General features: G+C 46.3%; 1 protein-coding gene across 6 annotated transcripts in view; it reads right to left on the bottom strand.

The window, feature by feature from the left end:
* MTCL1 (microtubule crosslinking factor 1) overlaps positions 1–26789 on the bottom strand; it is a 138129-nt gene that overhangs the window by 39371 nt on the left and 71969 nt on the right. For 2 of the 6 annotated variants that reach the window (XM_037805918.1, XM_037805922.1), the window contains exons 4-7: positions 20427–20486; positions 19051–19128; positions 13004–14344; positions 11745–11900 (exon numbers count right to left, since the gene is read on the bottom strand). In XM_037805918.1, coding sequence (XP_037661846.1) covers positions 11745–11900; positions 13004–14344; positions 19051–19128; positions 20427–20486 — 1635 coding nt within the window. The remainder of the gene's footprint in view (positions 1–11744; positions 11901–13003; positions 14345–19050; positions 19129–20426; positions 20487–26789) is intronic. The other 4 variants (XM_037805920.1, XM_037805923.1, XM_037805919.1 and 1 more) reach the window with 3 other exon arrangements.

Here is a 26789-nt window from a genome sequence, read left to right as displayed (position 1 = left end):
CCCACCCTCCCAAACTGCCATTCCATGTGTCATTCTGTGCATCTGATAGACCTGCAGGGACTGGAAACTCCAAAGCTCCCCCACCCCCGAGGTGAACTTGATTACCTACTAGAGATGTTTTCCCTCATGAATCCTGTGATTCAAGAGCAAGTGCTATTTCAAGGTAAGGTGTTATTATCATTTTTCACTGCCAAGTCTTTCTGGTGTTTTTTGACATCTCTAGACTCCTTCAGGAAAATGGTTTCTTGGGTGTGTAGCTTATTATAGCTGACTTTACTGTAAATTCCACTTCCCCTCTGTATGTGGCCATGGCACCCAAAGGCACATTACAACTATAAAGGGGAAAAGAAATCGGGATCCTTCCCTTTATTTACTGGGCCCCTTGCCTTCCATAACCCTGACTAGGAAAAGAACCCCAAGTTGACCTTTAGGCTTCCAGAGAGCTGGAAGGTTGGGGATGTGAGGTCAGAAGGAATTCTCTCTGAATGTGCAGGACTCTATTGCATACACTGGTGAGCAAACAAAAAGTAAGTCTGATATCCTATTTCCAAGCTCAATGCTCAACATTCATATTAGATACGCATATCTCCTCAGGAAACAAAGAGTTGCTCAAAAAGAAATATTTTCCATCTCTACATTAAGTTCCTGTGCTTTAAACATAGGTTAGAGGCACTCTTCCAAGCAAAAAATTATGTGTCAATAATGACTAAGCAAAAGGGTGTGAGTAAAATCCTATTTTACAGATAACGGCATGAGAATAACCCTATAACAACTAAAGCAGTGTATGGGTTCAAAGCTTTCTGTTCCGTAGACCAAAAAGACAGAATGCCAGCCTTACTCATCCATATCAGCCATCCTCTCCTGATTCAATGCTCCCTCTTCTGCCAAACCCAAGGCAGTTTGTGTTCTTTTTTTTTCCTAAAATACTAAATGAATTCTCAGAAGCCCAGGGAAGGTCACTGTGTGCTAAAGGCCACTGAACAGCCAGATGCAACCCCAGGGCAGGCCAAGGGGCCTGGGCAACGGCTGCTCAGCCAAGGTCTAACATATCTTGCACTTTGAGCTGACAACAGAAAACAGCGCCATGACTTGGCCGCCACCAGAGACCCACCACCAATGGCGCCCTGTGGATGGACAGAAGAATCGGATGGAGCGGGTCAAGGAGTGGAGAGTAGACTGGACACACGGTGTGTGCCATTCACTCACAGTGTCCTCTTAGGCCAATGACCCCATCTGGGAAAGCGTACACTTCCTCTGCTGCAAAATGAATACTGCAGGGGCTCCTCCACGGGGCCATAGTGAAGGGAGGTGGGGCACTGTGTGCAAAGCACTACTGTGCAGCAGGGACCCCACGGGCAGTGGGGAGGGGACACTCTCTTTGACCTTTTATCTGCCACACCATCAGCCAAGCCCCCTGGAAATATCCATCCCTGGCTCCCCTGCTTCCCTCCCTCTCTCTGCCTCCCACCCACTGCCCTTTCTGTTCTTCTGCCTCTGACTTCAAGGGCTGCCCAAGGCTCCGAGGGCCCAGTCCTCTGCCTCTGGTGCATCTGGGGACACCTTGCCTTCCCTTCTGAACAAGCCTAGACCTCACCACCTGCCCGGGGCCTCCCCTTCAGCTCCCCTATATCCCAGCCCAGTACTAGAAACATCTGGGGTGCTACCATTTTGCCATCAACGTTTCCAGTGATAAACCCACTTTACAAACATGATTTTTGGTGCAGTGCAGGGGAAGAAAAAAGTTAAATTACAAAAAAAAAAAAAAAAAAAAAAAATTCCTCTTATCCTTTAAGGAACATGAAAACATTTCCTCTTGTAAAGATATGTGAAACCTGGTCTGTAAATGAGATACTTGAGAGAGGAGTGCACCTGTGGGAAAGGTCAGTGGGGAATCTGCAGACCCTGGCAAGTCGGCTTTGCCGTCTCTAAGCCGCGACATGCAGAAGGTGCTTCTTAATCAGTGCTGACCTACTTAGGGCAGCACGGCCAAGGACAACGGTGGGGGGCTTGTGGCAGCACACCTCCCTTGCCAAAAGAGGCTCTCGAATAGAGCCGATACCTTATTTTGCCCAGGAAATGCATTTTTAAATGCTGCACTGTTCAAGACATACTCTTTAAAGATACAGCTACCTGTCAGGAACACAGACAAGTGGGATGGGGAACAATAATGGCAATTCTTAGTTAGATCCAGGGTGGAAGGGACCAGAAGGTCTGCAGTGGGGAAGGTGGGGGTATGCAGGGAGTGTTTGCCTGTATCTGTGGACCCCTTCTAAGGGGAGCCCTGGGGAGAATTCAACACATGAAGTACAATTAGCCAGGCACAGGTTATTCTAAGATAGCTAGAAAAATTAATCAGGTCACAGATCAATTAATAGCAGGTTTTTGAAGACAAAATTTTACTGGGTGGGTTGTTGACATTTCTATCAGAAAATTTACATAATGTTGACAAAACTCTGGATCTGCACAACAACAAAAGTTACAGATAACCTTTTGTGTCCAATAGCATTTAAGGTCATTTTATCATTTTATTTTATTTTACTTTTGTCTTTATTTTATTTTATTTGGCTGGTTGGTTTCACAGCAGGAGAAACTGAGGTTGCATATTAGGAAGAACTTCCTGGGGCTACAAGGCAAATATTGAAAAGAATTTTAAAGAGCAAAAGGGCGGAGAGGGTTCTCTTTGTGAGCGGGTTGGAGAGGGGCAGGGGGACTGAGGACATTTCCATGTCCCCCAGTCTCCGAGTCCATTCAAGATGAACAGCGTCCTTTTAAAGCGCACTGCTGTTCTCTCTGGGGTTCTGCACTTAGAACTCGTGTTAAGTATTTACCTGTCAGATCTGTCTGTAAGTCACCCTCTGTCCTCTCGATGCTGTCTGGTCACCTGTGCAAGCTGACCCTGTAGCTCCTCTATGGATATTTTCTGTCCAGGTAAACCGGGGGCCCGAGTTGATCAGCGGGATAAAGGAAGGGCTTTAGTGCAACAGTGGATCCCTCCTGGGGCAGAAACACAGGATAGGCCCCTACCCAAGCCCCAGAGGCACACAGCGCAATACAGCCCATGCTGGCGCTGCAGCAGGGGGCCAGGCTCTCAGGGTGCACGGGGGCCCAGGTGCCCCAGCTCCAAAGCTACCTGTGCTACCTGCTGGTGGCTGCCACCCCCTGAGGGACAAGGTGGCTGAGCGGGGATATCACCTGAGTTCCACAACACTGATGACCACCAACCAGGTCTAGGGGGAGAAGCAGCCAAGACGGAGCAGAGGCCTCCCAACCACACCATAGCTTCTGCATGGCCTTGAAAATGCTGGGTGCAGCCAGAGCTGGACCCACATCCCAAATTCATGCTTAATTCTAAATTGCATAACTAGTATGTTCATATGCTTTCTGACTGGAGCTTTCCCTGCCCAACTGGGAGTGCTTTTATCACAGCATGGACCACCCTGAATGCTGAAAGCTATCCCTCGATGGACGGACATATGGTTCCAGGCCTCTGAATTGCACACACTTCCTGAGAGGGACTGCACAGAGATCTATGTGTTGCATTTCGAGTTAAAGATAGTTAAGGGGGACTGCACAGAGATCTACATATTGCATTTCGAGTTAAAAATAGTTAAAGGAATCTTGATTAATATTTTTATTGTTAAGGTCTACATTTTATGTCCAAATAGAGGAGTCAGAGTTACTACCTTTGAAATAAAATGTGTTTTTTAGCAATGGAAACATTATTATACCAAACATCTCAGATTACTTACTGTTCTATGCTACCAGCAGATAGGTGATTTATAAAACCAGGAATTAAAGTGGATTGCTGTTAAAAAAAAAAAAAAAAAGAAGAAGTGCCATTTCACTGGTTCAGCCTTTTGATCGCCTTTAGCTAATTTGTTATTTCTTACTGAAGACGCTGTTTGCTCTTCCTAAACTGATGTCACTGGGTTGTCAGGGAGTGAAAATCACTTGCCAAGACCAGCAAACGCAGAAGATAAAAAGGCTGGAGTACAGGGCATACCTGAGCAATGCTCACAAAAATGGAGAGAGTGAGTCGAGAGGTCACTCTGGTGGGCATTCTTATGCACTATATAGATAAACCTTTTTAGTTTTTAATGCACTGGAATAGCTAGAAGTAAATACCTAAACTATCAAGCTCCAACCCAGTAGCCTTGACTCTTGAAGACAATTGTATAACAATGTAGATTACAAGGGGTGACAGTGTGATTGTGAAAACCTTGTGGATCACACTCCCTTTATCCAGTGTATGGATGGATAAGTGGGAAAATGGGGACAAAAAACTAAATGAGAAACAGGGTGTGTGTGGGGGGGTGTTTGGGGTGTTTTTCTTTACTTTTATTTTTTATTATTTTCACTTTTTCTGGTACAAAGAAAATGTTCAGAGAATGGATTGGGTGGTGAATGCACAACTATATGATGGTACTGTGAAGAGATGATTGTACACCATGGATGATTGTATGGTGTGTGAATATATCTCAATAAAATTGAATTTTTAAAAAATGGAGAAAGTCAAGAGACACTGGGGATTCAGCATAAACCAATCCTACTTTCAAGGCACTCAAGCTGCTGAGAACATTAGATTTGCGTCCGATTTACTAGTTGTTAGAGATTAATACTGAACTCTTTTACATCTGTTAAACAATGCTTAATATCCTTTGCAGAGGGCTACTTCTCTACACATTGAATGTACTCTAATGACTAGTTTTCATTTCTAAAAGTCCTATTCTACTGTTTTTAAATATAGGTTGTCTTTTCCAAGAAAGACTTACTCTTTTATGCCTTTAATATTTTGAAACACTTATTTTATACTCTCGACTTGCTATTCTGTTATCTGAAGGTCTTAGAGTTTAATCCTGCCATCTGCTGTGCCCGCTGGCTCTTGCTCCTGGTGGGTGTGCTTGCTTGCATGTCTGAAGTTTTGTGTTGTGAGTTCATCTTCAGTGGGGGGAGATCTATGGATTTCATATGAGACTTGGGTTGAGAATGTTCCATCATGTTGCTTTTGTGTTTGCAGAAGCCAATAATATAAATTTCTTTCCTCGGGGATTCCTGGACCAAGCAAGTGATAAAAATTCAGTGCCTAACCCTGTGTGGAGGGCAGCCTCTATAGTTCTAAACACTTGGGGAAGACATTCTTCTCCTCACCCAGAACACAAGGCCCTTCTTGTCTCCCACCCTTGCTTCTCGTCATCCTCTACCAGAAGGCAGGCTCTTCTTCCTGTGCAGCCTTCCACTGTGTGGCCCTTGGAGGGCCATGGGTTAATCTTTCTCCCTGCCAGCGTTGGACCCAAGGGCCTGTTTCCCATTGCCTCGTCGCTATTGAAACCCAAGGCTCCCGGCTACCAATTTCTGCAAACATCCCCCTAACTGGCCCCAACAAAAGGCCACAGAGCTGCTCTGGTTTTCAGTTCTGAAATCAACTGCAACCCTTGCAGATGTTCCTAACTTTCTTGGGAATTCGGCTACATATTTAAAAGGATATTTCATATTTTATGCTTTTATTTGACAAATATTTCTTGAGTGCCTACAGTTCTAAGCCCTGTCCAAAGCATTAGGAATTTAGCAGTAAAGAAAACTGCCAAAATCCCTGCCTTGTGGAGCTTCCATTCGAGTACGTGTAGGAGTTTTGTACCAGGAGTGTTTTCATGTCATCTAGGCGGCTCTGTTAGCTTTACTTTTCAATTACACATTACTCTGTAAATTTACAAGTCCTCCATATTTTAACACATGAGATACGAACCAAAATCAAGCTTATCTTTGAAGAAAAACAAAGATCAATTACTTAGTTTCTATATGTTATACTAAACTAATATGGTTTTAATTTCAATAAATTAAGTATACAAACCATTTTTACTTTAAACAAATATATATTTATATATATAAACAAATATATGATGAAGATGATGACATCATCATCGTGTGATTAAAAACATGTTCCTCTGTTTGAACCACAGCTTTGCAGGGTTCCAGCAAAGGAAACCTATGGGGCTATTTGTCTGGGCCATCTAATCTACCTACGGTGGCTCCAGTGCCATCTGGTAGACGGTCCTAGTCAACAACAGGATCTTTTAGATCCTACTGATCTATTAGAAGTTTCATTTGCCTTTATTGTACGTCTTTCTAACAGAATATTAAAACTAGCAAGATGCCAAAATCACTCCAGTGTTACACAAATCAAATGCTCATCAATACAAAATACAAGCATGATATGGCAACAAAAGTTTCAGTCTAGGATTATTCTACTGCCACATGACTGCATATCATCACATATGTTGGAAGAAAGTTTTCAGATAACACATAGATCTCCTCTAGAGAAAAAATTACTTCCCTTCATCACAAAACTCCCAAAGGTTTAACTCTAAATACCATCCCATGCTCATCTATGTAAGATTTTTTTAAATTATATAACCAAATTCATTTTGATCTACTAAAGCAATTTATTTAACAACTCATCCCCACTTGTTCCTGAGGCTATCAAGATTTATTAATCATGACATCACAGCCCATTTGATTTCAAACCCATCACACATGTTCTCAGTCCACAGAGGATGAATTCTATACTGATTCATGTTGCTAATTTCCTGAACATCTTCAAAGAAGTTGATTTATACATCTTACTTTCCACACCTAGGAAGATAACTTCACTATCTCAATAAACATAAAAAGAAATGTGTTACAGCACAGTCACTAAAATGCCTAGCAGTGCTGCTTATGTATATATTGTCCCTGAATTACCATGACTCCACTTTCTGATGAGTTCAGTCTTGTCCCGGCCAGTTTTGCTACCATTTCTTTCAAAAGCAGTATATGAGGTCAACAGACTGGTGCAAATTCTTGGCATCAAACCCCATGTAATTTTACCGTGGTTGGTATTTCACAGCTGAGGCATAAAGAATTACAAGTGCTCCATGCGCTTCTTTGATTGAAGGATAAAAGGAGGAGCCAGGGAGACGAGCTCTTTGAGATTTCTGACCCAGAAACTCAATCCTCTGAGCCTGGGCTTGGATTCATCTGTATCTGAAATCTGACCAAGGGCACATGCTTGGCTACCTCTCATTCGGAACTATTTTTAAGGCACCTCACACATTCCAAAACTACTTATTCCCATGCACCACGCTCTTAACACATCAATCTCTCAGCAGATTTGATGGGAATCACAGGGAGTAAAATCAGGGAAGCATCAGTCCACAGCCTGAAAACCTGCTGGTATCTACTGGGATGAACAGGCCACAGGAAGAGTTGCTCTTCTGAAGGCTGGTTTGTTTGGAGCGGTTACTTTCCGTGTGGTTGCATTACTGGGTTAGTGGGTATCAGTGGGTGTTCTGCCTAAGCCTGGGCTTGGATATACCATTCCTTTCTGAGCTCAGGGATCTGAGTAGCAGGCCTCCTACACTGGCACGGTTTTGTGTCATCTGCTGAAAATGTTCAAGCCTAAGAAATGTAGTTTTTCTTTTCCTCCTTCTTATTGCTGATCTTCCTCCCCAGGCTGCTGCTGCTATTACTACTAGTAGTTTAACCCAGCCAAAATACCCATATCTGACAAAATAAGAACTTATTTTCTTTCCCTTTTCCCAAAATAAGAAGCCTGAAAATCCACAAGACAAAAAACTTAGAAGGCACTTCACAAGTGGAACTTGAGAAACTGATCCTTATTTTATTCTGCTGATACCAGGGGTGCCAGATGTCAACTCCACCCAAGGAACTAAGGACCAAGCTGAAGGGGATTCACACACTTATAGCAGCAATTGGTTTGAGCACAAAATTAGTGGCTGTTTAAAGGGCAGTGTAAGAGGGAGTAAGGAAAACTGGCAGCAAGAGACACAGCTTCCTTGCCCTCATTCTAGATAAAAGTGTCAAATATATGTGCCTTCACCTGTTGCCATGACACTCTGCGGGACATGCCCTGCTGAGTGAGGCCCGGGCCCAGAGCCACTTCTTGGATTTTGCTGCCCTGCTAACTGGTAGAAGCTCTGTGTCCTGTTTCCCTCCTAGCTCCGTAGGAAAGCAATTGTTTGCAGTATTTTACTTAAAAGGCTCTTGAGGGTTCTTCTCCCTGGAATTGTCCATTGTACAATTCCTTAACCCCACGTCATGTTCAAAGGCCAAACCAATAAGACTGCCAGTGTGACATCCACACCAAGTACAGAGCTGACAGTGGCTTCCCCTGCAACCCTGACCCGGCAAGGGGTAAATCTGGCTCCTCTAGTAGAAAAGAAAAACTACAAAGATATCAAACTGGTCCTGGAATTCACTTTATCTTTTAGAAAACATTTCGGAATATAAAGTGAGTTTGTATAAATGATTGGGTTTTCTCTTGTGTGCAAAATGCCTTAGGAAATAAAGTCAGAAGACCTGAATTCCTAATTAACACTCTTTCCCTTTTCAGGAAATGATGCTCTCTAGGCCTTGCCTTTCACTGTGAGTTTTTACTTTTTCATGAGAATATACAAAACTAAAGGAAACTAGAGAGATGTTTAACAGAAGAACCATCCCCCTAGAACTTTCCTGCTTGAGTTTTCCTATTCCCCTTGCACCCCCCCCTCCAATTTGCAGTTCTTTAAGAAGTATTTGATATTAAGATCTAAAGAAAGGCCAAAGTGCAGTATTAATTCACCCTAAATTGCTCAATCAGGGTTCTAAATAGTAGAGAAAAGCTCATTCCAGCTGTTGCCTCTCAAGCTAAATGGAAAATGGAATCCCTTGAGCTCTGTGAGGTTAATGTAATAACCCGTTTTCAAGAAGGTTCTGCTTCATGCTGTGTATGGCTTTAGACATAGGGAGAACCAGCACTAACTAAAGGAAATAATTGTGTAGGCTAGAGGACGAAGAGCCTCCCTCACCACCCTTTTCTTACTAGAAGACACTAGTCTGTTTCTGGAACCCTACCAGCTATCCATAAGGGAGATTAAACCTGATACGTAGGCAGCCAGTTGTACAATGAGTCACCTGAGTGTTATGTACTTAGGGAAATATGCTGAGGACGGTGGCGCTGTTGCTGGAGTGTCCAGGTGAGAGGGGATTCTTGCCAATTATGGGGGAGCGGGGGCTTCCTGACTGTTCTAGACCCTGTTCTGCCACCAACCAGCTGCAGGGCTCATCAGCACGCCACTTCACCTCTTAGAGCCCCGTTCTCCTCGGTCACAGAACGAGGGAGTTAGCCTGAAGAGCTGATGTTTCCTTCTTAGCTATAGCGCCCGATGATCCTCTGTTGCCACGTGGCACCAACTAACACTGCAGACTTACAGCTTACAGAGGTTTATTTTCCCACAATATCCAGTTTGATTTGACTAAGTCTTTTTGCTCTCCAAAATCACAGCCAGTTTCTGAAGCTTTGAGATGCAACTGTGTATGGGGCAAGCAGTGGAAAATACTTCTCACTGCCCCAGTGGAAAATGATAATAACTTAGGGAAAGTCTAGGAGGAGAGCTTTCTGACACTCCCCAGAGTTTAACAAGTTTACATGTGTCAGGCTTTGCATGATGACACATATGGGATGGAAGCTGCACGTCTCTTACAACAGTGAATCAAAGGGAAAGGACCAGGGTGCTCATTCAGAGGGGGGTTCCCACCCAGAACCTGCAAACAGACAGTGGGAAATAAGAAAGGGCTGGCTGCAGGGAGCAGGGCTGGCTGGTGCTGTGACCAGGGGAGCCTGTGAACCCTGCCTCCTGGCAGTCTTCAAAGGCAAGGCATTTTGCCTTGTTCTTAAGCATTAATCATACTTTATATTTACACCACACAACATTTTTTAAGGCACTTTCACATTCAACTGCTCATTTGCTCTGAGAATCATCCATGCACAGCCATAGGAGATATGTGGGGCAGTATTTTTACCCCCATTTTATGGATGAGAAAACAGAGGCCCAGAGCCTTATGACTTGCCTAAGAAACCGAGCTGGTAATGGGCACAGCTGGGCTGGTGCTTGGGTGCCCAGGCACCCATCTGCAAGGGTTCCATTACAGCCCAACGTCCTGGAAAGGGCTTAGGGACGCAATGTCAGCTGGAGGCAGGAAAGGCAGCCTGCTGAGGTTTCTGTCTGAACATGCGTCATTCGAGCCATATGAAATGTGCATAACTATAAATTTGCTTCTGCTTGGCCAAGCACCCAGTATTCTCCGATTAAGACTCGTGTGAAGCAAAGGCCCTCACTCTGAAAGTTCCACCAAGCATGCAATCCACTGGGGAAATGGGAATTCCCCACATACTTGGTTATTCTGCAAGTTTTACTTTGGGTATAAAACTTAGGAACATCTTACTTGGCAATTCTGGAATGAAAAGATAGCAAAGTTGGTACGCTCAACTGTGTATCTAATTGCACGTCCAAAGACAGTGTTCAAAAACATTAAAAAATAAATAAATAAATAAAAGCACTTATTGTGGAGACATGTGCTTTCAAGGGACTGGCTTTTCCAGATTCCAGTCTCACTGAAAGGGCCTTGGGTGGCTTCCTGCCCCGAGTCTCTGCTTGTTATCTGGCCCTGTGCCTGAGGAAGGACCATCTCCTTTTCACACCTCAGTGTGTTTCACACCCACCTGGACGTCCCCTGCCGGGGAGCCAGGTCTCTGCCCAGGTGACATACGGACGGTGGGGCCATGTTTCTGAGAACTTTTCCCATTTCCATTTAAGCGTTTGGGGAGGCAGTTTTAATGTTATTTCATGCCCAGTCACAAGGGTAGAATGTGGCACACCCTCTTAGAGGAAGAGGGGAAGAAGATCCGAATAGAGACATTTAAAGTCCCGCCTGGGCTATGCAGCAGCTCCGTCCTACTGCCCTCTGGCAAAGGGACCAGCAGCCTAAGTCATCAGCAGCAAAGGGAGCCAAAAGCTTCAGTCCTGCCCCACCCACAGGCCCGCTGCTTTGTTCCACTTGCTGCTGAGAGTTTCTGTTAGGATTCCAGCTGTGGGTTCCCACTCCTCCTTCGCCCTGCCCTTCAGTGGACACCAGAATGCCCTCTTGCTAAGTCATGACATCCCCACCGGAACCAATAAATTAAGAATCGTTATCAATATTTTGAGACATTACAGTTGTCTTCTAATGTAGAATATGTTGCTCTACAACTGCCAATAATCTGCCTCGACCGCTCCTGTCCGAGTCCAGAGAAGGCATCTGTCTCTCAGTCCTGGGTGGAATTCCTTGCATCTAAGGGCTTTCATTTACAAGACTGTGGACAACTGTTGTGTAACAATGGAAGCATCTGAGGAGGCTGGGAGCTTTATTTACATGGTGTTACCATGGCGACAGGGGTGCTGAAGGGCCCACAGGTGCAGACTGTCCCACCCCGCGATGCCGCCTGGCTGGAGAGCTGTCATCAAAGGGTGGGCCACACAGAGAAGCCCCAAGGAACTAAACACAATAGAAAAGGAAAAACTGCACGATAGGAGAAAGGGCGCCTGGTGCTATCACCACTTTCTCTACGATTTGGTAAGAAACCACTGCAGGCTCCCGGAAGTCTCCTCCCCTGGAGGAGCGGGCCCATGGCGAGCCGTGGCTTCTGTCCGACCATGAGGGCTGGCATTCGGCCTGCACTCAACCGTTTCGAATGTGGTGGATGGAATCCCGAGTCCAGTTGCATGCGGGGGGGCTTTGATTTCAGCTGCCCTCCACCTCGTTCCATGTTCTCCTGCCATGTTCCCTAGAGCCACGAGGGCAGCCCCTGGGAAACCTCACAGAGCGAGGTGCACGGCAAGACGGGGCCCGGGAGGGATGGCTGGGGGTGGAGGCACAGCTGGCATGCTAACCTCTAGGTTCAAACAGCTCCTGTCCCCCGGGCTGCGGCTCCTGGTGTCCCCGTCGGCCCTGCGGAACTGCTCCCCGGCAGCTCGGAGGCGTGGGCTTGCTTGCTCCTCCCCGCGGTCCTGACTGAGCTGCCACTCCATCTGCTCTCTCAGTTTGGACTGTTAGGTGCATGGGAGGGATTTTTTTTTTTTAATTTTAAACAAACAAACAAAAAGGGGCAAGGGGGTGGGGAGAGGGGGCGATCCAGAAAACAAAAATGGGTGAGGTAGACGGCTGAGAAAACTACCAGACAAAGAAAAGCATGAACAGGAAAACCAACTTAAATACAGTGGCGTGAGAGAGTGAAGAGAACAGAACCGAAATGAGGATGAGCAAAATGACGGCCTGAGACATCTGAAAAGCAAAAAAGAGAAAGAGAAGAGAATGCAAAACACTGGTTATGAGGCGCATGCGATGGGGAGGCGTGACTCAAACTCAACTGCAAAAAGCATACCACCCGAGAAGGAGACGAGACCCGAGACTCTTCCTTCCTTACGTGTGGGTTGAGCAGCAAAAGCCAAAATCCGGGACAGCAGCCGACATGCACCCAAGGCGGGTGCCCAGGAGAGCAGTCCTCGAAAGGCTACCCAACACCTCCCTCAGCTTGGGCCGGGAGCGGGGCAGGAGCCAGCCGGCAGTGAGTTTCCACCAAAAACAACCTCCTTTCGGCATTTTGTTCCTCTCCTCCCGCTTGGGCTTATCTTCCAGCAGGAGTGGATGGGCAGCTCAGGGCTGAACGGTGTGCGTCCCTTTTGGTAAAAAAAATCCAAGGAGGGATTCGAACGCTCGTGAGCAAGTCTGCCAGATATGAGTCTGCGAAATGAGCCTGTATTTTGTTTTACATTCCTTGTTCCTTCTTCATCAGGAGTGTTGGTTGTGCGAGACACCAAAAAAAAGACCCAAAATGGACTGCGACGACCCCTAACGGCTTCTGCTGGGGTAAGCCGCGTGCCGCGCAAGCACAGCGGTGCAGTTAAAAATAAGAGAGGAAAAAAATGGGGGAAAAGAAACAAGAAAATAAAAGAGAACTGAAGAGAAAAAAAAAAAAAAAAGGAAACCCAACCAATAGAGAGGATTTGGTTGACGCTTTAGGCTTTAGTACAATGCAGGTTTGAAATCATAACCAAGCAGCCGTGAGCAGGATGAGCTCGAGAGCAGCCAAGCCAGCGAGAAGGAGGAAGAGCAGAACAGAGCGGGGAGGCAGAGTGCAGAGCCCCCTTACCTGCAAGTCCGAGGCCAGCTCCTTCCCCAGGTTCCCGATGGGGGAGTCCCGGGACAGGGAGGTCACGGTGGAGAGGAAGCTGGAGGATTCCGTGAGGTGGGGCAAAGGAGACAAGTCCTCCAGGTGCTGCTTCAGACTGGCCCCGGCCCGGTTCAGCTGCTCCAGAAAGGCCTGCAGCTCTTTCCTAAAGGCCTTCATCTTGGAGCTGATGGAGCCCAGCAGTTTCGGCTCCTTCCTGCCCCCCTTGCCCCTCTGCCCTTCACCCGGGACCCCTGGCTCTGGTGCGGCCTCGCCGGCGACGCACAGCTGCGCCTCGAAGATCAAGCTGTCCGTGTCATCGATGAGGCGCTCCACCGTCCTCTCCAGCCTCTCTGCTTCCAGTCGGATGCCCCCCAGGCACTCCGAGTCCTCCCGGGCCCTCGTGAGCTCGCCGGGGCACGGCTCGCTGGCCTCCGACGGCTTTCCGCTCCCGAAGCCCGACGTCTTCTCGAAGGTGTCCTCCGAGTCACTCTCGCCGCCCACAGGGCCCTCCCGCCTGGGCTGGGGCGGCCGGCCCTCCTCCCCATCGTCGCTCTCCTTCTTGCCCGTCTCACTCTCGGCGTCGCTGTCCCGGGGGCTGGGGGCACGCAGCCCTGGGTGGGCAGCCAGGTCGTGGCGCTGGGCGTTGGACAGAAGCACCCGGTTCTCATACTGCAACTTCATCACCTTCCCGCTCAGCTCGTTGATCTGCAGCCGGGCGGACTTGAGCTCCTCGTGCAGGGGCCCGCCGCTCGCTCCGCCCCGGCACGCGCCGCTGTCCAGCCACCCGGGCTCCTGCCGAGGCTCGAACTTGAACTTGCTCAGCTCGTGCGTCAGCTGCCGGTTGTGGTCCTCGATCTCGGAGATGGACCTCCTGAGCAGCTCCGCCTCCTCTTCCACGAACTGGAGGTGCCGCCGGAGCTCCGTGGCCGACTCCGTGGAGTCTCCGAAGGGTGAGGTAGGGATGCTGGGGATGCGGTCCCGTCCCCCGCACTCCCTCTCGTACTGGCCCCTTACGTCCTCCATCTCCGCCTTGAGGCCCCGGTTCTCCACCTCCAGCTCCACGATCTTGCGGCCCAGGATGTTGGCTTCCTCCTCCACCAACTTGAGCCGCAGCTTCAGCTCAGCCTCCCTCGTGCTGGGGGGCCCACCAGCTTCCCCCGTGGGGAGGGGGCTGTCCACATCTCCGTAGAGGGCCTTGTACTTCTGGAGCTCCTGTTCCAGCACATCTTTCTCCCGCCCCAGCTTGGCCATCTTCTTGCGCATCAGGGAGGCTTCCTCTTTGGCAAACTGGAGCTGGCACTTCAAGTCAGCACTGTCATCCTGCCAGGAGAGAACAGCCCAAGAGAAGGATTAGGTGAAAATACCAAATGTCGGTGTTTTTGATGATTTCCCTCGCGCCTCGCCCCCGACACACACACAGAAAACACGAAACACCGATCCTTCTGTCGGTGCTGTCATGTTACACGTAGAATGGGACCGAGACAAAGCCCAGGTGAGCCAGGGGGCTTCACGGAGGGGACATAATGGATGCCTACAGTTTTCTTGCTTTGTTGCAGAAACAAGGGAAACCAACGTGCACATGAAAACCATTACACAAGTTACGAGTGAAGGAGGAGAAAGTTAAATGAGACCCCAACCCCAGGTGCAGCGCTGTGAATCCTAGTTCCTCTGTGGGACCCATCAGGTTAATTGTCGGCTTCAATGCAGGAGACAGCAAATAGGACCCAGCAGCTGTCTCTACCCTGCTGCCACTTACTTCTTGCTCGGTGCAACTTGTCCTCATTCCTCAAGCCACAGGGGTGACAGGGAGGGGCAGGGCAGGTGACCCAAACCAGAGCCCAGCTACGATTTGCTGCAGCACCGAGACAGGAAAATTCCCCTCTTCCCCCACCCCGGCACCCCCATTCCCAATTTAACACAAGAATGATCTGAGAACACAAAATGGGACAGTGCGCATGTATCATGGTGCTGAGCCGCCACCAAGCTTTGCCAGGGAGTAGAGACTGGAACACTTGGTTTCGCACAACCTCTGGTATGCAAGTGCAACCTCTGAGCCTAGTTAGATCCCTTCCCCTATAGCTGCTCTAACAGCAGGAAATGAAACCCAGACACCCAAGGCCAGGAGTTCAGTGTGTGATAATCTGAGAAGTGGTTCCCACTGCAATTCCAGAGGATTCTGAAGGACCACTGAGGCAGACACTGTGCTCCTAGAAGCCCACGCTGCTCTTTTTTGGACAGATTGGAAGGAGGTCTCCATGCTTGCAGCTACATGAACCGTCTATTCTGGTCTTATAAACTATTTTACTATACACATTCAGTGAATGGGAAAAATGACTGGATTCATGAAGTATCCCCACTTGATGGGCCCTGAAAGTTTCAAAAGGCAATCACGGTGACCAAGATGTGAACAAAGGCTTTCCCTATCACACAGAGAAACTCGTTAGCAACACCCTATGTGGGATTCAAATCCATTGGCTCTGGAGAGGAGAGAGTTATCCAATCCAGCTCTCCAGCCCCCTAGAACCAATCAACCCCTCTGGGAGGGAATGCCCTCTTTCAGATTACCATTTGTGCTCAAATAGTCTAACAGGTGATGTGGCTTTTACTTAAGTGGCTCATTCTCTGCCATATTCTTTCCACACCCTCACCATTTGGCTCAAAGCTATAGAAATACCTCCCTCCCTGTCTCCCAACTTTCCTCCTTCTACTCTGCTTTGGCCTCTCCTCCCCTCACCAAAAACCCAGGGAAGGAAAAAGGATGATGCGACAAAGAAGACTGCAGGAGAAGCCTGAGCCCAACTAGAAGCCAGTTCCACATGGAAAGCACTCCAAGGCATCAAACTTGTGGCCCCGGTGTGCCATGGTCCCAGTCCCCCTCTCACCCACCACCACCCTGTTTTGAGTCTGATCTGCTCCAGGCAGACCATGTGAGCTTGAGCTAATCCCACAGCCCTGGGGACCTGTCTTTAATGTGGAAAGCAGGATCTTCATTCTACCCGGAGGCTTTGCAAGGGGCAAATGAAGTAATGCACAGCCACGTGGCTTGTGAAGGGCACATCACCACACGCCAGCACCTGAAGTCAACTTGGGCTAATGCTGGGGAAAGGAGCCAGGCACTGCTTTTTCTCTGTGCTTAAGGAGAGTCACATATAAATGTCACTGGCATTTAATAAGCCAATCCCTCGATCTAGAGGTTTGCCCTTACAAAATGTGTCTCTCCAATGGTGAAGCTAAGCCTACTTATAATTATGCCTGAGTCACCCCCAGGAAACCTCTTTTGTTGCTGAGATGTGGCCTCCCTCTTTAAGCGAACTTTGCAGGTAAACTCACTGCCCTTTCCCCTGCGTGGGGCACAACTCCCAGGAGTGTATGTCTCTCCCCGGCAAAGTGGGACATGACTCCTGGGGATGAGCCTGGCCCTGGCATTTGTAGGGTTGAGAAAATCTTCTTGACCAAAAGGGGATAAAATAAATTAAACAAAATAAAGTTTCCGTGGCAAAGAGATTTCAAATAGAGTCGAGAGGTCAATTTTGGAGGTTATTCTTATTCATTGTATACATATTCCTTTTTAGTTTCTCGTGTATTAGAATAGTTAGAAGGAAATACCTGAAACTGTCGAACTGTAATGCAGTAGCCTTGATTCTCAATGATGATTACATAACTATATAGCTTTTATCATGTGATTGTGTGATTGTGAAAACACTGTGACTGACATCCCTGGATCCGGTGTATAGGCGATGAGTAATAAAGCCAGAAAAAGTTATAAATAATGGGGGTGTGGGAGGGGGTGGTAAGGGGTATGGGAAGTTTTGGGTGTTCTTTTTCTTTTTTTTTAATTTTTATTATTTTTGGGGGGAGTAAAGAAAATATTCTAAAATTGATCGTGGTGATGAATACACAACTATACGACGACACTGTGAGCATATTGTATGATAACAATACAATATTGATTGTATATGCTGGATGGATTTTATGGTATGTGAATATATCTCAATAAAATTGCATTAAAAAATGAAAAAAAAAGATTTAAAGAATGCCATTGGCAGGAGAACATGGGACTTGCTATTCTAAGAATTCATCACATTACGAATTTGGTTTGTTTTGGGGTAGGGAGACATGAAAAGGGTTTCTGTAGCTATTGAGACATAAGGCTGTCTGCCCCATGCACAACTGCTTAGAGCAAGAGATGTCATCACCACTGCTAGGGCATTTTTAAAAAGACCCTACGTAGAATATGTGAGCTGTAAAAGACACACATTATGTCTAATCTTAATACTAAAGGAAAGCATGCTTGTTGATCTTCTTGTTTGTTTGTTCATTCATTCAGTAAATATTTATTGAGTCCTCACTATGCACTAGAAATTGGCATGTTACTTTTAAACACCCAACTTCTTAGAACTTCCAAAAGTAGATCAAAGTCACTTAAAAATATCTGTGCCAAATGTAGATTTGTAAGAAATCCAAGTGCACAGTCAGTTCTCTGTTGTTCATATGAAGTGATGGAATGTCAGTGGAAACAAATGTTAAGTTCTTTACAAATGAATATAGTTTGGGAGTTAAAAGCTTGGGACAGGAAGACTGAAGAGGGCCTTAGCCCCATCACTAACTCGGTAACCAGCGTCCATCTGTCCACTGTCTTAAATCATCTGAATGATCCTATCTCCACCTGGGAAGCAAAAAAACTCACTTTCATGCCTGAGAAAGGCCGCAGAATATCGCTAAAAGGAACGTGACCTAGCTAAAGGGTCTCCACCCTCTGCACACCGGGAGCCGAGACTCAAGCTTGGAGCAGATCAAGGGAGGGGCAGGGGGTTCTGCTGCAGCCGATGCCCCAACCCTGTCTACATGGAAACTTGCAACTGGAGAGGCCACTGGGTCAAGCCCAAGGTGGGGGAGTAACAGACAAGGGACAGAGGGGCCTATGCATCTCCTGATGCCTTTTCTCAAGCCAAGAGTCCCACTGTCATCTTGAGGCTGGATCAGGGAGCCCAGGCCATCTCTCCTGGAGTCTCCCCCACAAGCTGATCTGAGAAACTGGGGAGAGGTTGAATCTCTGAGCGGTGCATGGAACCTGGGCTTGTCCCATGGATACTGAAACACTTTGGTAGAACATCCCAAAGAGGCCCAAAATCACTTTGGTTTTGGAAACCCTGAATGTCCCACCATCTCCCCCTTCATCTGCCAACTCTCCTCGGTGTACTCTAACCTAACCACTCCTTTGTAAGGGCCATCAAAGGGGACGGGTGAAAGAAGCAAGATTCCATGACATGCCCTGACGAGTGTCCAATTTGTTCACTACCTGAGGATTGACAAAAGGTCCAACAACGCTTCTTGTTCCTTAAAGAAAGAAACTCCACCAACACCGGGAATGCTAACAAGATTCAAGGCATACTGTCACATCTACTTGGCACCCATGCACAAACAGCCCTGCCACCAAGACTAAAGCAGTTTTTGAAAGAAAGACTACATCTACAGCCACAGGCATGTCTATTTAGCCAAGGGATCCCATGTGGTAAAGTCAGCTGAGAGGACACGCTCTGCCTACTGGAGTCGGGTTGGGGAGAGGGGAGCCCAAGGGCACCACGTCTGGCCTGTTCTTCTAACGAGATGGGAGAATCACAGCCTCAGCTGAAACAGCGGCTGTTGGATGCCCCTCTTCTCTGATAACAATGAAGAGTCTAAGACCCTGCCAAGAGTCGGGGTGGGGAGGTGTCTCTACCATCACGCCGTATCCTAAGCTTAAGGATGTCAAGCTCTGGTTTCACGAGATCACCAGAAGGCTCCAGGGATGAGGGATGAAAGCAGGAGTCAGACTTTCCACATGAAATGATTCCTTGGGCAGGCGGAGAATGCAAGCATGGTATGGAGGGAGTACACAGACGGCACACCACCACCGCCACCACCACCAGCTGGAAAAGGCCTTGTCAAGCAACAGAAATATATCGGTATTGGCATATATTCTTTGGCTTGCAAGTTGGATGTCTAACTAGCACCCGAGCAGGCGGGCCGCTGGCGTTCGTTCCTACCTTGCGCCGGGGTGCCAGTTTCCTTTGGGGTTTGGCTGCAGACCTGCAGTTCCCAAGGCGCTCCACTCCACCATTCTGCTGGACAGAAACTCCTTTCTCAGTAAAGCCGCACGTCAAGCGGGGCCACTGAAAACATTCCCCATTCACTGGGCTGGCTCTCTCAACCCTAAGGAGCAGCAGCCCCTGCTCTTAGCCCATCACACCCCCAGGTGGGTGAGGTTCCAGACTGTTCATTTCATATCAGGGCAGTAATTAGCCTTGAAAGGAAAAGACCTTCACTGGTCAAGAGCTGGTAGGGAAAGCACGCGCTGAGCCTAGGAGGGTTTGGGTGCCTGGCAGCGGGACGACAGCTGGGTTTTAACTTCTCTTAGTGGATTCCAAAGTCAGGTTTGGGGAGTGGAGATGGTGTGACAAAGAAGGTGCTCTCCAGCATCCCAGCTGTTCGCACAGGGCTGGCTCCCCTTGAACAGCAATTGGGGGATCAGCGAGTTTGGAGAATGGAGAAACCAGAGGAAACCATTAAGTGCAGAGTGGGCAGGGGGCAGGGAGACATGGGGTCCGAGGGCTCTCTGAGTTACAGGGACTTATTGCTATCACCAATCACTGCTTGTTCTGAGAGTTCAGGGAGTTGATCTCCCAATAATGCCTTTGTTCTCTCCAACACTTAATACTAGCAGCAATTTGAAAAAAAAAAGGAGAAAGGAATCCAGTAAAACAACTTTTCGGAAAGGCTAAGAAAGTTCAGATGAACACACATGCAAACAGAAAGGGCTGAAATTTTACCATTTTACAGTGAATGATTTCACTTTCAGCAAGGACAATTTAAGATACTCTTTAGCTGGTATGTCTTAACCAAACAAAACAATGCCTTAAGAATGACCCAACACAACAGCAGCTCTATTATTTTACTGTGTGAATGATTCTGAAAGCACTTTATGCCAAATACAATTGCTGCACTTGGGGTGTTCCTCAAGACTCATGTTTAATGAAAAAGAAGGGTGGTTTGGATAATTTAGAGTGAGGAGAAGAGAAAGGGAGGTGGTTTCAGAAATAGATATGCAATGCTTTGGGAGCTGGTTCTGAGCACTGCCAGGCCCCCGAGTGACATCTAATTCCATTTCATGCAAAGCCAGTTCTCTTTTCTCTTTCCTGAAGAAAATCACCAGCTTATCACTGCCCAAGAGAGACACAAAAGGGATGAACTGTTGGGAAAGAAAATTTTCACCCCATGGAAGTTGTGACCAAGTCCAAATGTTTTGGCAGGTAATGCTTCTTTGGATATTTTAAAGGCAAAGCTACTACTTTTTCAGAAAAATTCAAAATGAGGTGATTTCCCCATCTGGAGATATAAGATTAGAAAGAAAACCTCCACTTACCTGATTAAATGTTTTCTTTTCTTTGTACATTTCCCGGCTGCCTCTTCTCTTCAGGGAACTCTAAAAGAGATCCACAGGACACTGTGTTACTGAGGAGTCGCCCCTGAGAGCCACGCACGAGGCAGAACCCACCCCTGCTAGGGGGGGCAAACCGAAATGAGGCTCCTATTTCCACTGGAATCAGGAAACAATTTGGAGTCAACGTTTAAATGCAGTTGGATACCTTTGGTGAGGTCCTCGAATGATAAGATACTAGTTACTAATAAATCCTAATAAATACTAATTATTGCATTTGTGGTGTTCCTCAAATATTCAGTTTTTACGAAAAAGAGGGGTGGTTTGGATAATTTAGGGTGAGAAGAAGAGAAAGGGAGGAAGTTTCAGAAATAGATATGTAATGTTTCTGGAGCTGGTCTTATTTGGGCCATATCAAAATCGATCGATGTTTCCAGAAGGCCTAGGGTTTAGTGACCCCAAAAAAGAGCAGCAAGGAAGGGGGAAAGGGTGGCCCATGTGTATGGAGAAAACCTGATGGAGGTGCAAAGTTCTCCGAGAATAACCCACTCCAATTCAGGACTAAACCTACATTTCAAAGACGTATAGTGCTCTTAACTTATGCAAAGATGAGGGCCTGCCTTGTGTCCTGCACCGTGTCAGGGCTCTGCCCAGTTACACGTGCAGCACAGGGGCACCTCTGCCTGCCACAGGCAACAAACTGCAAGTGTGTCTCAAACATAAGCATGAATATTAATCAAAGGCCCATGGGGTGCCTGAAATAGAGTAACAGGGAAGCGGGACACTTCCTGCTACGGTAACATAAGTAGACAGAAAAGAACTGACAAGAAGAGAGAGACACGTTGTAGGGGAACAAACAGGGCCTTGAAACCTGAAAAGATTAAGTCAAGTCCTGAGAAGAGTGAGAGGGAAGCACTTTAGAAAGCAAAGCTTTGTTGGGCACCACTCAGATCTTAGCCAGTCTACACATGGAAGAGATTCTCCTCAATGGCCCACTGCCCTCCGGCTCCCCCATTTCTGCACTTCCAATGCCCCCCCCGTTCTGCATCTCCACTCTAGCTCCAAGGCAGGGCCTTGGTCCTCCTGTATCTGGAGCTGGTTTCAGTGTCCAGACTCTCTGCTTTATTCCTTTGCTCCTAATACCCTGTGAAAACAGTGTGGAGAGGAGGCTTTTATGCAAGTCACTCACATCGTAGTTAGAAATGGAGTTCATTCACTCATAACTGTCTATGTTTTGAGCTTTTCACTCTCCGGATGCCAAGCCTTGCCACTTTTTGGAGGAATTTCAGATTAAGCAACAATTAAAATCTTAGCTGCCCCTTCACCTGTAGCTGGCTGGAGGCCTGGAAAAGAGGCAGACAATTGAGAGGGGCCCTCTGGGTAAAGGATGAAGGTCACGGGATATCAGTCTGCTCCCCGGATCTCAAAGGGGAAGGGGCAGCTCCTCTCTACACGCCAGCAGGAGAAGCTGCTTTATTCCCTGTAAGAATCAAAGGACTGAGAATTCTAACAGCCTTTTGGTAAAAGCAGGGTCAAAGCAGAAAGTGAAACCAGTCTCCTCCATAGGGTAAAATTAAGCCTGTCTTCAAAGTGCTTTGAACTTTTCCACCCGTAAAGAGTAAGTTTCCCAGATTCTTCACACTGCAGTTAAGGGGTTTCTTTTATTTGAAGGAGCTGAGTGAGAGGCACATTTCTGATGAAAATTCTACAGAGAAGAGTTACAGAAAAGGAGCAGGGAGAGACGCTGTTCCCAAGGCTTTCACCTAAGGGATTTAACTCGGGGCTTGGACTAGCAAGCCAGGCTCAGGGGCAGAGAGCCTCGGGTCTGCAGCCAGCCCCGTGGGCAGTCCCATTCTCCTGACAAATGGAAAACGGATTCTGAGTGCTGGAAGAAACTGGAATCACTAGACGTGAAACAAAACTAGAAGTGGGGACAAAAGTGTCTTAAAATCTTTGCAGAATCAGCACTGCTGCATTACGAGGCTGCAGGAGGAGCGGGTTCTGTGGGGGCCCCCGGGTGGGAGGGAGAGAAGACAGGAGGCGGTGCAGGCACCTCCGGACCCCCCGCCTACGTTTAATAAACTTAGAGTTGACTACACCTGCCTGAGTCCTGGAGTCCTAGCGGATCGCAGAATATGTGGGGAGCCATAAAATCCCCGACCCAGATCCCATTCACAATTTAAAGGACTTCAAGGCTTAAAGTTAATAAGAGATTGCAGAAAATCATAAAAGTTTGGTGATAAAAAACACTTGACACTGCCCTCCGGGGAGACCCCGTGTTGTAAAGACGCCACGTTTCTCCCAAATCACTGTGTCAGTAAAATGTTAAGTTGAATCGAATTCCTGTGTGTGTGTGCGTGTGTGTGTCTGTGTGTGTGTGTGTCGGGAAGTGGAGGGGGACATGGTTAAAAGATGAAAGGATTTGAAAAATGATTCAAAAAATCATCAAGAGCAGGGGTTGGCAAACTATGGCCCTCAGGAGAAACAAGGCTGTTTTGTAAATAAAGTTTTATTGAAACAAAGCTTCATTAACTATTGTCCACAGCTGCCCTGCACCAAAACGGCAGAACTGAGGGCTGTGAAAGAGACCACAGGGACCGCAAAGCCTAAGATATGTACTTACTAGCCGGGCCTTCTCAGAAAAAGTTTGCCGACCCTGACATAGAAAAATAATTCAGTGAAAAAGTCAAGAACACTTGAAAAGGAAGAAAAATGACAGTAGGCTAGTACTGCTAGATAAAGGAATGCAACAGAAAGCTAAAATTACAGCTTGGGACTGGTAACAAGAATGGATAGATCAATGCCACAAAATGAAGTTCAGAAATAGACTCAAGAGTACATGAAATTTAGCAATTGATTGAGGTAGCATTTGACACTAGTAGGGAAAGAATGGGCTGACTGGCATATGTTGATAGAACAACTCCCTAATGCGGAAAAAAAAAAAAGCTGAGATCCATAGCACATAGCCAAACAAAACCCAGATGAATTAAAAATTTAGATGTAAAAAAGGTCATAAAGGAACAAGAAAGAACCGATGAATTTTTATTTGTTGTTAGGGCATGGCCTTTATAAACCCAGAAACATCTAGGGAAAAGACTGATAAATGAGGCTGGCAAGATTTTTAACTTTTTGTATACCAACAGAAACCATTTACAATATTAAAAGGCAAATGACAAACTGGAATAGGATTCTTCTAGCACATGACAGACAAGCAACAGGAAAACCACCTTAATAAGAAAATAAGCAAATGTCTAGTAAATACATGAGTACTAGTAATTAAAACAAGATGTCATTTTTTTCAACTATGAGACTCATGGACTGAAAAGAAATACGACATCCAGCGTTGGCCAAGTACACACGGGGGCCCTTCTATGTATCACAGCAGCATTTCAGGTGGACAATTCTGTCTTAAAAATGCACAAATCGTGACCCAGTAATTCCGCCTCTAGGAACGGAGCCTCCTGAAACACTGAGAGATCTATGTGTAAGAATGCTTATAGTGGTACTTTTTATAATAGTAAATTAATACTACAGTAAACATCTTAAAATGATGTTTTTAAAGCTATTTAAAGATTCAGCAATGCTTACAGGATAGGGAAAGAAAAAAACAGGTGATGAACAGCACGTATTTTATCTCAAATTTAGCTAATATATATACTATACATGCATATATGTATATACATATATACATAATATAAGTATATATAATATATCTGTATTACGTGCATATATTAGAGAAGTGGACTAGAGAAATATACACTAAAATGTTAACAGTGACCATATTCAGGTCATAGATTTATGAGCAACTTTGATTTTCCTTTTTTGTGACTTTTCAGTCTCCAAGTTATCTATAGTAAGCACTAGCTTCCTTTACAACGAAAATGAAAAAAAAAAAAATTAACATTTCTTTCTTTTAAAGAGGATATTACCACTGAGCTCTTACGTACGATGGCATGGGTGAATCACCAGAAGTTAAATGAATCACCTGAATTAAATGTCAATCTCTATTTCTCTCTTTGGTTCTGTCAGGGTTCCTGTTGTTTTTATTGGCCTGGTCCTCCAGGCACGACCTGTGCTTCTGTGGTTGATTAAAAAGACCAGGAAGCCTCTGGAGGGTCTGGGAACGGGCCAGGTCCCCAGCAGGGCTGCAGGTTTCCAGCATATGGCCCCTTTGGACAGTCGCTAAGGAGTCGGGAGCAAGGAGCCCCAGCCCAGGAGCAGTTTGCCCCTTGGCTCACCTGCTAAGAGGCACGTCCAGGGCAGGGGCCTGGGTGCTTGGGACACCTCGGCTTGGGGACCCTGGGTGTCGGACATCTGTGTGAGGGTTATTCACCTCCAGTTTGTCTCTTTTGATGACTCAGAGATTCAGAGAGCCTCTTAAAGGAAAGAGGTAAATGGAGACCTTCCCATAAACTGAACCCAGGATGGGGGATGGCCTGCTGATTAATTTTACTCTTTTTTTTTTTAAAGCCTGGTCAACTGCCAGCAAATCAACTCTAGATTCCTACTGAAAAGAAAAATGAATTAAATTTGGGATTCTAAATCAAATCCATCTAAGGCTGGTGCACTTGCTGAGTACTGAATGTGATTAAATAGAATGTGAAGTTAGGCAATTATTTGGACTTCCACATCAATTCTTAATGTTTCTTATTTGAAGTTAGCCTGTTTCTCCAAGTAGTTTCAGAAAAAGGGGCAAGCTCTCAATTGCTCAAGTGTTTCAGACACAGACTTTGGGCTTACAATTTAGGTTGTAATAAGAGGAGGCAAATACAAATTAGGATGCTGTAAATTATAAATCAATATGAGAAAGAGGGTCTAGATGTAGGCAGATGATTTTCAGAATTCTTACAGATTATTTATTATTATTTAGAAAGTTGGTTTGGGACTATTTACAGCATACAGTTTTAAGATTAAGAAAATGGAGATACGCGTATAAGTCTTCTTTTTCCTTTTAGGGGGAAGTTATCAAGATTCTTTTACCCACATTAAAGTTCTCACTTAAATTCCACGAGATGTGAAGGAGAATTCTTGCCAGCCTCTCCTTCAGACATGAAGCACTGGGTCCTAGCTCATTCCCTTTCCTCCACTCATAGCCCCTTTCAAGGATCTTTCCTGGGTCCCCCCACCCCTCGGACTCAATACACTCTGATGCAAGTCAGTGGGCCGCAGCTGCACTGCAGGACCCCAATAAACATAAATACCCCTCACTCAATGGGAAGCCCTCCCCATACCCAAAATGGGAAGCAAACCCTTCCCTTGCCCCTGCTTAGCAGGACAGCTGTGGTGTTGAAAACGCCACTTGATGGGCACTGACTTCCACTGCACACAATGCTAAACTCTTTCTTCACACACTGAATCTAAGTTAATTCTCACAAAGTCCCCAAGAGGCATATATTATTACCACTGATTAACAGACAAGGAAACTAAAATAGTCAGACACTGGGTAATGTCTCAAGGTCCCCCAGATTTGGAATGGGATGCAAACCTGAGCCCGCCTACCCACACAGCTCCTTCCAGGACTGTCAGCCTGAACTTCCAAAATTCAGGCTGTTTTTCTTACAGGTTTCTGAGTCCCAGATTGCTAGTTTCCTCATCCAAAGGACCTCTGCCTTTGACAAAACAGCACAAAAAACTACTAGAGGAATAGTTGCAGATTATAGCACTTACGAAGTACCTCAAGGCTGTGAAATAATATTTGCTGGCACACTGATGATTTCTGGAAGAATGTGAGGCTGCAGAGACTAAAAATCCTTATTTGGAAAAGTAAGGTGGAAAATTATCTGAGGACCAAATGCCACAAAGAGAATGAGAAGAAGAAAATTATATTGAGATACTGTGGCTGAAGAAAGGCACAGCCCTAAGGGTCAGAGCTGGCTCTGGGTTCCCAGCAGCCAAGAAGAGGAGTGGAAGGGTATAGAAGAAGTCCAGCCCAGCATCCAGGGCCAAAACAGGGCCCCACATGGGCAAACAAAGCCCTCCAGGACACCCAGCCCAGCAAGCGCCACTCCTCCCTGGAAAGAACAATGGCGGCCCCCGCACATGCAAATTTGGGGCACCCCATAGGCACTTGCTTTGCAATAGGGTAGGGTCGGTTCATTTTTTTAAAAAATTAAATTCAGTTTTATTGAGATATAGTCACATACCATATAATCACCCATGGTGTACAATCAACTGTTCACAGTACCATCATATAGTTGGGCATTCATCACCCCCATCTATTTTTTTGAACATTTTCTTTACACAGAAAAAGTAAAAATAAGAATAAAAAATAAAAGTAAAAAAGAACACCTAAACCATCCCCCCCATTCCACCCTATTTTTCATTTAGTTTTTGTCCCCATTTTTCTAC

This window comes from Choloepus didactylus, chromosome 16 (assembly GCF_015220235.1).
Source record: "Choloepus didactylus isolate mChoDid1 chromosome 16, mChoDid1.pri, whole genome shotgun sequence".
Taxonomy (NCBI): domain Eukaryota; kingdom Metazoa; phylum Chordata; class Mammalia; order Pilosa; family Megalonychidae; genus Choloepus; species Choloepus didactylus.
The sequence above is the reverse complement of the archived record's forward strand: the minus strand, read 5'-3'. Positions and strand labels throughout refer to the sequence as shown.